Source organism: Pristiophorus japonicus, chromosome 3 (genome assembly GCF_044704955.1).
Source record: "Pristiophorus japonicus isolate sPriJap1 chromosome 3, sPriJap1.hap1, whole genome shotgun sequence".
Lineage (NCBI taxonomy): Eukaryota > Metazoa > Chordata > Chondrichthyes > Pristiophoridae > Pristiophorus > Pristiophorus japonicus.
Window position 1 is genome coordinate 235,578,939 of NC_091979.1, and position 15,278 is coordinate 235,594,216.

At 45.5% G+C, this 15,278-nt stretch overlaps 1 protein-coding gene across 2 annotated transcripts in view; it reads right to left on the reverse strand.

Annotated features, from left to right (window-relative positions):
• The window catches only part of mms19 (MMS19 homolog, cytosolic iron-sulfur assembly component), a 109,616-nt gene extending 98,976 nt beyond the window's left edge, over window positions 1–10,640 (reverse strand). For both annotated transcript variants that reach the window (XM_070876435.1, XM_070876436.1), the window contains exon 1: window positions 10,546–10,640. In XM_070876435.1, coding sequence (XP_070732536.1) covers window positions 10,546–10,630 — 85 coding nt within the window. In that variant the 5' untranslated portion in view covers window positions 10,631–10,640. The remainder of the gene's footprint in view (window positions 1–10,545) is intronic.
• Between the last annotated feature and the right edge of the window lie 4,638 nt (window positions 10,641–15,278).

Genomic DNA, 15,278 nt, shown 5'->3' on the forward strand with positions numbered 1-15,278 from the left:
GTCGACACTGTTCTGAAGCTCGGTTTAGAAATCGGTAGAAAGAGGACTTGAACCTGATCAGCCTGGACTGGATTCAGAGCCCGTGTGCCCATGTAACTGCGTGCGGCTCCCTCCAGTCTCCTATCACCATAGAGGAAAGAGACGGAAGAACAGTGACACAAATTATTTAGTTCGCGTTTTTATTGGCTCAATGGCAGCACTCTCGTCTGCGATTCAGAATGTTGTGGGTCCAAGCCTCACTCCAGGACCTGAGCACGTAATTCAGGATGGTACATTTGCACAGCACTGAGGGAGTGCTGCCGTGTCAGAGGTTGCCCCATTTCAGATGAGATGTTGAGCCAAGATCTCGACTGTCTGTTCAGGTGGACAGAACGCATCCCATGGCTCTAATTCTAGAGGAGCAGGGAGTTCTCCTGGTGCCCTGGGGTAACATTTATCCACCTTCGGCAGCACCTCCCAAATCCGCGACCTCGACAACCCAGAAGGACAAGGGCAGCAGGCGCATGGGGACACCACCAGCTCCCAAGTTCCCCTCAAAGTCATACACCAACCTGACTTGGAAATATATATCAGCCATTCCTTCATCGTCCCTGGATCAAAATCCTGGAACACCCTCCCCCACAACACTGTGGAAGCACCTTCGCCACACGGACTGCAGTGGTTCAAGGAAGCGGCTCACCACCACCTTCTCAAGGGCACTATGGGATGGGCAATAAATGCTGGTCTTGCCAGCGACGCCCACATCCCATGAATGAATAAAAAAAATAGAAAACAGCATCACAAAATGGCTGGGCATTTGTCTCACTGCAGTTTATGGGATGCTGCTCCATTTGCCTATAAAGCAACAGTGAATACAATTTACAAGTAATTTGTTGGCCGTGAAGGGATTTGGGGCACCTTGAGGATATAGAAAAGGTGCTATAAACATGCATGTTTGTTCTTCTTTCGTTTCTTGTCTGTATTCAGGAAGGAAATGGTTTGTGGCATGAGCTGCATCTTTCAGCAAGACATCCTGTACAAATAAATATCTTCGATAACAGAAGTGAACGGAATCAAGGCCACAGCGTTATTCACGCTTGTAATGTAGAAGTGTGGAATCATAATTGGCTGTTTGTTTTATTTTAAATAAAACACTGTTCCAAGTACATCTCACCAACTCAACAAAACCCTCAGTGACGTGCTCTGTCCTTGTAATGTCTGGCTTCTCCACCGCTGTGCATTTTGTTTTACAAGGCATTCTATACAAGCAGCCCTCATAAGAATGTAATGCAGTCAACTGCTATGCAACAAGTCTGGCATGTATTTGTGAATCGTTTGGTGGGTTGAAGAAATCGTGGTTTGGATTTCAGTGCACTGGGTTCAAAATCCTCATCCTTATTTACAAATCCCTCCTTGACTTCACCCAACCAACCTCGGCACCCTCCGCCAGCCCTACAACCCAGCCTGTGCTCTTCCGATGGCTTCCTATGTCAACGCAAGTTGGTTCAATTGTTCATTCTCCTGTGCACGTCCCCAACACCATCAGAGGAGAGACTCTTCATTCGGGAATTCCTTCCCTCCTACCAATATTTATCCCTGAACCAACATCGCAAAAAACAGATTATCTGGTCATTATCTCACTGTTGTTTGTGGACGTTTGCACATTGGCTACCGTGTTTCCAACACAACAGTGACTGCACTTCAAAAAGTATTTCATTGGCTGGGAAGTGCTTCAAGACGTCCGGTGGTCATCAAAGGCGCGACAGAAATGCACTGACACCTGGGAGTCCCTGGCAAGACCGCCCGAAGTGGAGGAAGTGTATCTGGGAGGGTGCTGAGCACCTCGAGTCTCATTGCCAAGAGCATGCAGAAATCAAGCGAGGCAGTGGAAGGAGCGTGCGGCAAACCTGTCCCACCCACCCCTACCCTCAACGACGATCTGTCCTATCTGTGACAGGGACTGTGGTTCTCCTATTGGACTGTTCAGCCACCTAAGGACTCATTTAAGAGTGGAAGCAAGTCTTCCTCGATTCCGAAGGACTGCCTATGATGATGATGATGATATAGAAATGCAAGTTCTTCTTCAAATCGCTCTGCCTTGCAACTTCTCTCCGAATCTAGCAATAAGGAGCGGGAGTCCCTCCCTACCTTGGTTCCACTGATATCAACTGTATTGTCCGCATCAGCTAATTCAAAGACTAGAGATCAGAAGGCGCCCGTAGTCACTTGTACTCAGCAGCCCCGTGATTTGCAAACCTCACTCAACCGACAGCAACACCGGAGTGAACATGTCGACTCCTCGGATCCTGTTTTCTGTTTTAAACTGGGTGCTTCAGGCCACTGGTCACAATGAGTCCAGCGAGTTTGTTTTGGTATTGTCACTGGCTACGCGAGACTGTGTCAGGAGCCGGTGCCACTAACACGACACAAACGCTCGTGATGAAGTATTCACAGAAAGACAGCCTTGCATTTACATAGCGCCTTTCACAACCTCAGGACGTCTCAAAGTGCCTTACAGCCAATGAAGTGTAGTCACTGTTGGAATGTAGGAAATGCAGCAATTTGCACACAGCAAGCTCCCACAAATAGCAATGATAATCTGTTTTTAGTGGTGTTAGCCGAGGGATAAATATTGACCAGGAGCCCGGGGAGAACTCCCCTGCTCTTCTTCGAAATAGTGCCATGGGATCTTTAACGTCAACTCGAGAGCAGAAGGGGTTCGGTTTAATGTCTCATCCGAAAGACAGCACCTTCGACAGTGCAGCACTCCCTCAATACTGCACTGGAGTGACAGCCGAGATTTTGTGCTCAAGTCTCTGGATTGTGGTTTCACACATCCCATAGCCAGCAATTCTACAACATAAAATAAGCTAATGATGATGAGTCATGGTTGGTTGCAGAAGTAACATTTAAGATGAAGGATCATCTCACCACAGTGCGCCTCCTCTTCGAGACAAGTACACCGCAAGGCACCCTTATGATTCATCCTCCCCCGCATCTCAACACCTACCCCGGTCTTGTCTAGGGAGAGCAGTCTCTGCCCTCCTCATTCTAATGGACATTGAGTGCTGGACTCTAGAGGGGCGAAGGAGCAGCAAGAGTTTGTGGAGGGAAGTGACCGGGGCCCAAGAGAGGCGTGGGCCCAGGGGCAGCACGGGCCATCCCACACTGCCATAGGTGTGCGCACTGGGTCTGTGCAGCAGAGCAGGTCTCCAGTCGTCTTGGGTAATCCTTGTCACTGGACAAAGACCGAGCTCTGTCAAGCCCGTGTGGTGGCTGGTGTGCAACGGCCACCACACGTTAAAAAAATTAACGCATAGGCATCTTCCACCCTTCAACATGTAGTTCGGGATCTGGAATATTAGGTCCTTCGTTGAAACACCTGTGAACTCATCCCTTTTTGGCATAGAAGCAAGTCATCCTCACTTCGAGGGACTGCCTATGATGAGACCTACTGGGATCTGCTGTGCAATAGAGCACATGGATTGTGGGACTGGCTCCCCACGGCCACCTCAGTGCAAGATGTTTGATCCAGTAGTGGATCTGTCGACCCACATTTTGATGGCGCTGCCATTGTTTCTCTGCATGGAGGGACAGGTATACATAAGAGTGATGGAGGGAGAACAGAGTGTCTGCTAACTGCTGTACCCTCTATAGTCGAAGCACCTTTATTTGAACTTTAAGAAATGCAAACATATCGGGCACCTAACTCTGGAGGGGTCTTCGCTTATGGAGAAAAACACTGGTTATACCAAATCAACATGAACTCACTAGTCTCGTTTAAGAGGGTAATAGACATGTAGCGACCTCCACCGCCTCAAAAGGACAAGGGCAGCAGGAACATGGGAACACCACCACCTCCAAGTTCCCCTCTAAGTCACACACCATCCTGACTTCAAAATATATCGCCGTTCCTTCACCACCACCGGGTCAAAATCCTGGAACTCCTTTCCGAACAGTACCTTCACCACACGGACTGCAGCGGCTCAAGGTGGCGGCTTCTCAAGGGCAATTAAGGCTGGGCAATAATTACTGGCCTTGCCAGCGACGCCCACATCCCGTGAACAAAATTTTAAAAAGTCTTCCGCTGTCTGAAGAAACGGTCTGAATGCAGACGGGCAGGAACAGATATAACCTGCCGAATTCAAACCTTTTCAAACAAAATAGGCTTATGAAAATGTTTAATTTTAGAAACAGAGGGCACGCACACACACTGCAATCGAGGCAGAGTTGGCGTTAAACTCATCCCTCGTCTGAGATGCATGCCAAAGATCCCAAGGCATTATTCAAGAGCAGGGAATTCTTCCTCTATTGTTCGCCAACAACCTCACAGGGCTGATCTCAACTGTAAAAGTGCAGCAATTAGCCTCAGTGCCCCGGGTTAGGAAGGATGGAAGAGGGGGGCAGGGGGAAAAGAGACATCAGCCAGAAGAGCTGCCGTTGATCTCGAGCCAGCAATTGTGTCATCATCATCGGCAGTCCCTCGGAATCGAGGAAGACTTGCTTCCACTGTTAAAATGAGTCCTTAGGTGGCTGAACAGGCCAATACGAGAACCACAGTCCCTGTCACAGGTGGGACAGATAGGCGTTGAGGGTAAGGGTGGGTGGGACTGGTTTGCCGCACGTGCTTTCTGCTGCCTGCACTTGATTTCTACATGCTTTTGGAGATGAGACTCGAGGTGCTCAGCACCCTCCCGGATGCACTTCCTCCAATTAGGGCGGTCTTTGGCCAGGGACTGCCAGGTGTCGGTGGGGATGTTGCATTTTATCAGGGAGGCTTTGAGGGTGTCCTTATAACGTTTCCTCTGCCCATCTTTGGTTCGTTTGCCGTGAAGGAGTTCCAAGTAGAGCGCTTACTTTGGGAGTCTCGTGTCTGGCAAGTGTGTGAATATCAGGTAAATGCGGACACCTTGCTGTCCAGACCCTGACGACACTCGCATCGAGGTCTGGAAGAGCAATGTGCAACCCTGGAACTACCGTCCGAAGTGTCGGTACTGACAGGAATGTTGCCGAGAGGGAATAAACTGACACGGGAAAAGCAAAGTTAAATCCTGATTCACAATCTTTTCGTCGAAACACTGAAGGGATAGGATAAAGTTTTTATTTGGACTGTGGTCCAACTCTCCCCACCCCACAAACATCGATAAATGCCATGACATTATTTTTATTGATTTATCATGACACCCGCACTAAAAACAACATTTGCAACATTTGTCAGTGTATGGTCAAGAATTGTAACTGAATTTCTGGGAAATAGCACGACTCTGTTCTAATGAACAAACGACTGGTGCTAGGAATGCAGCATTACAGGACTATCAACTCCCAGCCATAAGCAACGAACCACCAGTTAAGCAAATCCATAATTTTCAAATCAATACAGCATTACTGCACTCTGCAACATTCCAGTAAAGCACATAATGTAACTTAAATGCAAAGGCCCCAGCCCTCCTCAATTCAACTGTCTATGCTGCATCCATAAGTGCCAAGTTTCAACAAATCAATTTCAATGAATGATTATTTGACACATTAAAATCGATTACCCATCTCACTTTCTGCCCATTTTTTTTTGGTGGTGCAAGGTAATGTGGAAAGATATACAAATCAAGTACATAAATTCACTGCTTACACACCTGAATTTGACAGTGAAATTGCTGAACTTTTCCACCTATGTGTAAAGTAAATACTAATATATATTCTTGACAACGCAATCAAAAATGTAATATCAAAAGATTTTTTACATTTGTAGAAAACGTTTACATCAAAATTGCATATTGAAGCATAAAACCAGCACACAATGAAGATAATGCATTTTAAAAAGTGGTATTTTAACATTTCCAGCTAAATTGCAACCACAGTTAGACTGATAGATTTAGAGTTATGCTGATGGATTTAGATGGGGAAAGACAGGAGGGGGCTCGAGTGGAACACAAAAGCCGGCATGGACTTGTTGGGCCGATCAGCCTGTTTGTGTGCATATATCCGATGTAATTCCTTGTAACCGCAGAGCTGTCAAGTGCCACTCATTAGGAGCAACAAAGACTGTCTTTCTCTCCAATTTTTTTATATTCTCCTGAGGCGTTCATAGAATCATTGAAAATTACGATACAGGAGGCGGCCATTCGGCCCATCGTGTCCGTGTCGGTCGGAAAAGAGCTAGCCAGTCGAATCCCAGCTCTTGGTCCGTAGCCTTGTAGGTTACGGCACTTCAAGTGCACATGCAAATACTTTTTCATGTGATGAGGGTTTCTGCCTCTACCACCCTTTCAGGCAGTGAGTTCCAGACCCCTACCATCCTCTGGGTCATAGTCAACAGCTTCACTGAGGCGTACGAATGCATGGCCTTACACTAAACATCCGGAAGACAAAAGTCCTCCACCTGCCTGTCCCCACCACACAGCACTACCCCGCAGCGCGGCTCTGGACAACGTGGACCACTTTCCATATCTTGGGAGCCTGTTATCAACAAAGCCAGGCATCGACGACGAGATTCAACATCGCCTCCAGTATGCCAGGGCAGCCTTCGGCCGCCTGAGGAAAAGAGTGTTCGAAGATCAAGCCCTCAAATCTACCACCAAGCTCATGGTCTACAGGACTGTTTTAATACCCGCCCTCCTGTATGTCTCAGAGGCGTGGACCATTTTCAACAGTAGACACCTCAAATCGCTGGAGAAGTACCACCAACGATGTCTCCGCAAGATCCTGCAAATCGCCTGGGAGGACAGATGCACCAACATTAGCGTCCTCGACCAGGCCAACATCCCCAGCATCAAAGCACTGACCACACTCGACCAGTTCCGCTGGGTGGGCCACATTATTCACATGCCTGACACAAGACTCCCAAAGCAAGCGCTCTGCTCGGAACTCCTACACGGCAGGCGAGTCCAAAGTGGGCAGAGGAAACATTTCAAGAACACCTTCAAAGCCTCCTTGATAAAGTGCAACATCCCCACTGACACCTGGGAGTCCCTGGCCAAAGACTGCCCTAAGTGGAGGAAGTGCACCCGGGAGTACATGCAGAAACCAGGCGCAGGCAGCGGAAGGAGCGTGCAGCAAACCAGTCCAACCCACCCTTTCCTTCAACAACTGCCTGTCCCAGACAGTCTCTGTCACAGAGACTGTAATTCCCATATTGGACTGTTTCAGTCACCTAAGAATTCATTTTTAGAGTGGGAGCAAGTCTTCCTCGATTTCGAGGGACTGCCTATGATGACCCTCTGGGTGAATTTTTTTTCCTAATCCCTCTAATCCTTCTACCAACTACTTTAAATCTATGCTCCTTGGTTATTGACCATTCTGCTGAGGGAAATATGTCCACTCTATCCAGGCCACTCATAATTTTATACGCCTCAAGTAAGTCTTCCCTCAGTCTCCTGTGTTCCAAAGAAAACAACCCTAGCCTATCCAATCTTTCCTCATAGCTAAAATGTTCCAGTCCTGAAAACATCCTCGTAAATCCCCTCTGTACCCTCTCTATTGCAATCACATCTTTCCTGTAATGTGGTGACCAGAACTGCATGCAGTACTCAAGCTGTGGCCTAACTAGTGTTGCATACAGTTCTAGCAGAACTTCCCTGCTTTCATATTCTATGCCGCAGCTAATAAAGGATGTTTACTTCCTTAAAAGGGACACAGTTCCTGGGACAGCAATCGCCATCTATTTAGTCACTCTTCATTGAGTAGTGTAGTACCATGGCCACAGGAAGATACAGGGGCATATTGAGAAGATGGGGTAATTGACTAAAAGATGGCAGACAGAATTCAATTTCAGTAAGTGTGAGTTGATTCATTTTGCTTTTAAAAAAAAAAAAGCAGTAGCAATTATACTATGAATAGAAGAGAGTTTTAAGAAATACAGCTTCACAGGGCATTAAAGGCAACAACTAAGGTTGATAAAACCGTAAAAGAAAGCTAATGGCATTGTAGGTTTTATCACGAGGTGTGGAATGTAAAAGCCAAAAGATAATGCTGAGCCTGTATAGAGCCTTAACGAGACCTCAGTTAGAGTACTGTATGCAATATTGAGCTCCACACTCCAGGAAGGATGTTGAGGCTTCAGAGTGGGTACAACACAGATTCACTGCGATGCTGCCTGGTATGCGACAATCCAAATAAGAATACTTGAAAAATTTGGTCTACTTTTGTTAGAACAATGAAAATTACAGTGCAATATAATAGATGGGTTTAAAATTATGAAAGAATGGGACAGGGTAGATCGATGACTTTTCCAGTTGTTGAGGGGTCGAGAACAAGGGGCAACAGAGACAAGATTAAATGCAAGAGATTTAGAACCGAGGACAAGACAAACTTCACAGTTGTGTGGCTGTAAAATTCACCTCCAGGGTTAATGTTTGAGGCAAAAACCAAGTCACAGTCAAGATTATATTGGATAGGGTGGTGAAGGGATATGGAAGAAGGCAGGTAAGTAGAATTAGAGTTATTTTCTCACATGGAGGATAAATGTGTTGCAACTTCCATGAAGCCTGAATCCAGGAACAGGACATCGTAGCAAAGCAGACACACGTTCAGTGTAAGCCTCACTCCATTTTATTTCAGTTATAAAATACCCAAGTTTAATAGCATTAGATTTGCAGTGTAAAGGTAGCTACAACTGATTCATCTATTATCATACATAAAATTTAAATCCACAGGTGTCAACTTTAGCTCAGTGTTATCACTTTTTCCGAGTCAGAAGGTTGTGGATTCAAGCCCCCACTCCAGACTTGAGCACAAAAATCAAGGCTGACATGCCCAGTGCAGTACTGAGGGAACGCTGCACTGTCGGAGGTGCCATCTTTCAGACAAAATCAGAAAACAAGAACCCGTCTGCACTCTCAGGTTGATGTATAAGATCCCACCAGCACTATTTCGAAGAGCAGGGTAGTTATCCCCAGTGTCCTGGCCAATATTTATCCCGCAAATCAACATCACTAAAAACAGATTATCTGGTCATTTCATGCATTGTGGGAGCTTGCAGTGAGCAAGTTGGCTGCCATGTTTCCCTGCATTACAACAGTGACTACACTTCAAAAGTACTTCATTGGTTGTAAAGCACTTTGGGCCATCCTGAGGTCTTGAAAAGTGCTTTAGAAACACCAGTCCTTTCTTTTCCATACATTCATAGAATCATAGAAATTTACAGCACGAAAAGGAGGCCATTTTGATCCATCGTGTTGATGCTGGCTGACAAAGAGCGATCCAGCCTAACCCCATCTTCCAGCTCTTGGTCCTTAGCCTTGTCGGTTACGGCAGCTGAAGTGCATATTCGGGTACATTTTAAATATGGTGAAGTTTTCTGCCTCTACCACCCTTTCAGGCAGTGAGTTATAAACCCCCACCACCCTCTGGATGAAAATGTTACCCCTCAAATCCCCTTTAAACCTTCTACCAACTACTTTAAATCTATGCCCCTTGGTTCCCTATGCTAAGGGAAATAGGTCCTTCCTACCCACTCTATCTAGGCCTCTCATAATGTTGTACACCTCAGTTAAATCTCCCAACCCCCTCTGTTCCAAAGAAAACAACCCTAGGCTATCCAATGTTTCCTCAGTTAAAATTTTCCAGTCTTGGCAAAATCCTCATAATTGTCCTCTGCACTCTCTCTAGTGCAATCACATCTTTTCTGTAATGTGGTGACCAGAACTGCACGCAGTACTCTAGCTGTGGCCTAACTAGTGTTGTATACAGTTCTCGCACAACTTCCCTGCTCTTATATTCAATGCCTCGGCTAATAAAAGGAAAGCATTCCGTATGCCTTTTTAAACTACCTTATGGACCTCACCCATCATACCCATGCTCGCCGACCTACATTGACTCCTGGTTTACTAAAGCCTCGATTTCAAAATTCTCATTCTGGTTTACAAATCCCTCCATGATGTCACCCCTCCCGAACTCTGTAATCTTCTCCAGCCCCACAACCCCACCCTTGGAGATGTCTCCGTTCCTCCAATTCTGCCCTCCCGAGCATCCCTGATCATAATCGCTCAACCATTGGTGGCCGTGCCTTCTGTTGCCAAGGTCCCAAGCTCTTTAACTCGCTCTCTAAACCTCACCGCCTCTCTATCTCTCTCTCCTCCTTCAAGGCGCTCCTTAAAACCCACTTCTTTGACCAAGCTTTTGGTCACCTGCGCTAATTTATATTTATGCAGCTCGGTGCCAAATTTTTCATCTTGTAATACTCCTGCGAAGAGCCTTGGGACGTTTCACTATGTTAAAGGCGCTATATTAATACAAATTGTTGTTGATATCAGATTGGGATTTATCCACCAAGTGAGTCATTTCAAAATAAGCAGATCTGCCCTCCCCAGTAAGGCCACTACATTGAAAGAGGTGAAAACAGCGAATAAGTACAAGCACAAACAAGTCCGAAGTGTGTCTGTCACACAAACACTCACTCACTCACTCACTCTGGTCCAGGGGGTGCCAGCCGCCGTTGCCAGGGTGACAGGGCCAGGCGGCGCCTCGCCACCCGCCGCATCTATTTGCAGCCTCTCACTTCCTCCACCACCACTTCCTATAAAACAATGGATAATCGGTTCTTGATTCCGCCCCCGCAAATCCCCATAATACCTGTCGCCAAGTCCTTGGCCGCGCCGTCCTGCTGCCCACTAACGAAATCCTCCACCAGAGCCGCTACACTCCCGCCAGCCGCCATCTTCACAAGCCCCCCGCCACCCCACCGCGCAGACGCAAATCCGGCCGCGGTTGTCACGTGATGCGGAAATGGAAAGCAAAGCGGAGACAGGCGAGCCCTCCTATCACATGATCAGGGCCACTCTGCAAAATCAAACAAACCGCGCCTAGAAACAACAACAACTTGCATTTATATACAACAACACGACTTGTATTTATGTAGCGCCGTTTACATAGTAAAATGTACCAAAGTGTTTAACGGGAATGTTAGAAGACAAAAAAAATTTGACCCCACTTTCCAATCTTGTTCATTTGACAAAAGAAAAGCAGCAACTTTTCAATAAATGTAGAATAAAATGTATTTATTTAGATTACTAAAATATATTTAGTTTTTGTCAATAGATTGTGTTTATTCCTTAATCATTATTCCTGGCGGAAGCACCAAAAGACAAAACTAACTCATAAATGCTGGATTGTTATTGTTTCTCAAATTATTTTCTTTCTTTGACAATTCTCACCATTTAAAAAATATTCTGCTTTTTTATTTTTCCTGCCAAAGTGGATAACTTCACATTTCTCCACACTATATTCCATTTGTCATGTTGTTGCCCACTCACTTAACTCTTTTAGAGTTTATCTGTAAAACATAAAACATTAAACCGTGCCACCCGCCCTGGATGACACAGCAGACATTTACAAGGCCCCTTTTTTTTCTTTTTTTTTGGTTTTTTTTTGGGGCGCTAAAATCAAATTTTTTCCGGTGCCCCCTATAAAAGGGAAGGGGACACTAAAAGCACCGGCAATTAAAACAAATTAAAATTTAAAACGTAAAATCAAATTAAAATTTGGTTGCCGGGCGTGATGATGCACTCCAGTCCCTCCGGTGCCCACCTCTTGCCCACTCACTTAGCCTGTCTATATCTGCTTGAATCCTCTTTTCATCCTCCTCCCAACTTACATTCGCACCTAGCTTTATATCATCAGCAAACTTGCATATATTACATTTGGTCTCCTCCTCTAAATCATTGATATTGTTTGTGAATAGCTGAGCCCCAAGCACCAATCCTTGTAGCACCCCAGCCAAAAATGAGCCGTTTATTCCTACTCTCTGTTTTCTGCCCGTTAACCAATCATCAATCCATGCCAGTATACTACCCCCAATCCCATGAACCCTAATTTTGTTTAATAACCTCTTGTGTGGGACCTTATCAAATGCCTTCTGAAAATCCAAATACAACACATCCACTGGTCCCCCTATCTATTTTGCTACTTACTACTTACAACCTCAAAAAACTCTAACAGATTTGTCAAACATGATTTCCCTTTCGTAAATCCATTTTTACTCTGCCCAATCCTATTATTATTTTCTAAGTGCCCTGTTACCACATCCTTCAAAATAGATTCAAGCATTTTTCCTACGACTGATGTCAGACTAACTGGTCTGTAGTTCCCCATTTTCTCTCTCCTTTCTTAAATAGCAGGGTTATATTAGCTACATTCCAAACTGCGGGAACCGTTCTAGAATCTATGAAATTTTGGAAGATGATAACCAATGCATTGACTATCTCAACAGCTACCTCTTTCAAAACCCTACGATGTAGGCCATCAGGTCCAGGGGATTTATCGACTTTCAGTCTCATTAATTTCTCCAGTACTATTTGTCGACGAGAGAAAAGCAAGTTTTTTTTTCTAGAGAAATGCAAGTCTTTCTGTTTTCTAGAGAAATGCAAATCTTTTTCAAAGTTAGCATGCAGGTACGGCAAGTAATTAGGAAGGCAAATGGAATATTGACCTTTATTGCAAGGGGGATGGAGTATAAAAGTAGTGAAGTCCTGCATCATCATCATCATCATCATCATAGGCAGTCCCTCGGAGTTGGGGACCACCTTTCTTCATAAGACAACCCTTTCATCTCAGGAATCAACCTAGTGAACCTTCGCTGACCTTTCTTCAATGCAAATATATCCCTCCTTAAATAAGGAGACCAAAACTGTACCCAGTATTCCAGTTGTGGTCTCACCAAGATCCTCTACCAACCTGACCCCGCCACACAGTACTGACCCCCGATTATCAAAATCCACGATGAGGCCTTGGACAACGCAGACCATTTTCCATACCTCGGGAGCCTACTGTCAGCAAGTGCAGACATTGATGACAAGGTCCAACACCGCCTCCAGTGAGCCAGCGCAGCCTTCAGTTGCCTGAGGAAGAGAGTATTTGAAGACCAGGACCTCAAATCTGGCCCAAGTTTATGGTCTACAGGGTAGTAATGATACCTGCCCTCCTATTTGGCTCAGACATGTGGACTATATACAGCTATCACCTCAAAATGCAAGAGAAGTACCACCTCTGCAAGATCCTGCAAATCCCCTGGGAAGACAGACACACCAATGTCAGTGTTCACAATCAGGCCAACATTCCCAGCATCAAAGTACTGGCCACACTCGACCAGCTCCGCTGGGCGGGCACATCATCCGCATGCCCGACACGAGACTCCCGAAGCAAGCATTCTACGCGGAGCTTCGACAGAGCAAGCGAACCCCAGGTGGGCAGGGGAAATGCTTCAAGAACACCCGCAAAGCCTCTTTGATAAAGTGTAACATCCCCACCAGCACCTGGGAATCCCTGGCCCAAGACTGCCCAAAGCCGAGTAAACAAAGACAAGAAACAAAAAGGGCCACACTACATCATAATTCTAAAAGGACAAAGGGTGTTAAAAAAACAAGCCTGAAGGCTTTGTGTCTTAATGCAAGGAGTATCCATAATAAGGTGGATGAATTAATTGTGTAAATAGATGTTAACGGATATGATGTGATTGGGATTACGGAGACGTGGCTCCAGGATGATCAGGGCTGGGAACTCAACATCCAGAGGTATTCAACATTCAGGAAGGATAGAATAAAAGGAAAAGGAGGTGGGGTAGCATTGCTGGTTAAAGAGGAGATTAATGCAGTAGTTAGGAAGGACATTAGCTTGGATGATGTGGAATCTATATGGGTAGAGCTGCAGAACACCAAAGGGCAAAAAACGTTAGTGGGAGTTGTGTACAGACCTCCAAACAGTAATAGTGATGTTGGGGAGGGCATCAAATAGGAAATTAGGGGTGCATGCAATAAAGGTGCAGCAGTTATCATGGGTGACTTTAATATGCATATAGATTGGGCTAACCAAACTGGAAGCAATACGGTGGAGGAGGATTTCCTGGAGTGCATAAGGGATGGTTTTCTAGACCAATATGTCGAGGAACCAACTAGGGGGGAGGCCATCTTAGACTGGGTGTTGTGTAATGAGAGAGGATTAATTAGCAATCTCGTTGTGCGAGGCCCCTTGGGGAAGAGTGACCATAATATGGTGGAATTCTACATTAGGATGGAGACTGAAACAGTTAATTCAGAGACCATGGTCCAGAACTTAAAGAAGGGTAACTTTGAAGGTATGAGGCGTGAATTGGCTCAGATAGATTGGTGAATGCTACTTAAGGGGTTGACTGTGGATGGGCAATGGCAGACATTGAGACCACATGGATGAACTACAACAATTGTACATCCCTGTCTGGCGTAAAAATAAAAAAGGGAAGGTGGCTCAACCGTGGCTATCAAGGGAAATCAGGGATAGTATTAAAGCCAATGAAGTAGCATACAAATTGGCCAGAAATAGCAGTGAACCTGGGGCCTTTGAGAAATTTGGAACTCAGCAGAGGAGGACAAAGGGTTTGATTAGGGCAGGGAAAATAGAGTACGAGAGGAAACTTGCAGGGAACATTAAGACGGATTGCAAAAGTTTCTATAGATATGTAAAGAGAAAAAGGTTAGTAAAGACAAACGTAGGTCCCCTGCAGTCAGAATCAGGGGAAGTCATAATGGTGAACAAAGAAATGGCAGACCAATTGAACAAGTACTTAGGTTCGGTATTCACTAAGGAGGACACAAACAACCTTCCGGATATAAAAGGGGTCAGAGGGTCTAGTAAGAAGGAGGAACTGAGGGAAATCCTTATTAGTCGGGAAATTGTGTTGGGGAAATTGATGGGATTGAAGGCAGATAAATCCCCAGGGCCTGATGGACTGCATCAGAGTACTTAAGGAGGTGGCCTTGGAAATAGCGGATGCATTGACAGTCATTTTCCAACATTCCACACACTCTGGATCAGTTCCTATTGAGTGGAGGGTAGCCAATGTAACCCCACTTTTTAAAAAAGGAGGGAGAGAGAAAACAGGGAATTATAGACTGGTCAGCCTGACATCAGTAGTGGGTAAAATGATGGAATCAATTATTAAGAATGTCATAGCAGCGCATTTGGAAAGAGGTGACATGATAGGTCCAAGTCAGCATGGATTTGTGAAAGGGAAATCATGCTTGACAAATCTTCTGGAATTTTTTGAGGATGTTTCCAGTAAAGTGGACAAGGGAGAACCAGTTGATGTGGTATATTTGGACTTTCAGAAGGCTTTCAACAAGGTCCCACACAAGAGATTAATGTGCAAAGTTAAAGCACATGGGATTGGGGGTAGTGTGCTGACATGGATTGAGAACTGGTTGTCAGACAGAAAGCAAAGAATAGGATTAAATGGGTACTTTTCAGAATGGCAGGCAGTGACTCATGGGTTACCGCAAGGTTCTGTGCTGGGGCCCCAGCTGTTTACATTGTACATTAATGATTTGGATGAGGGG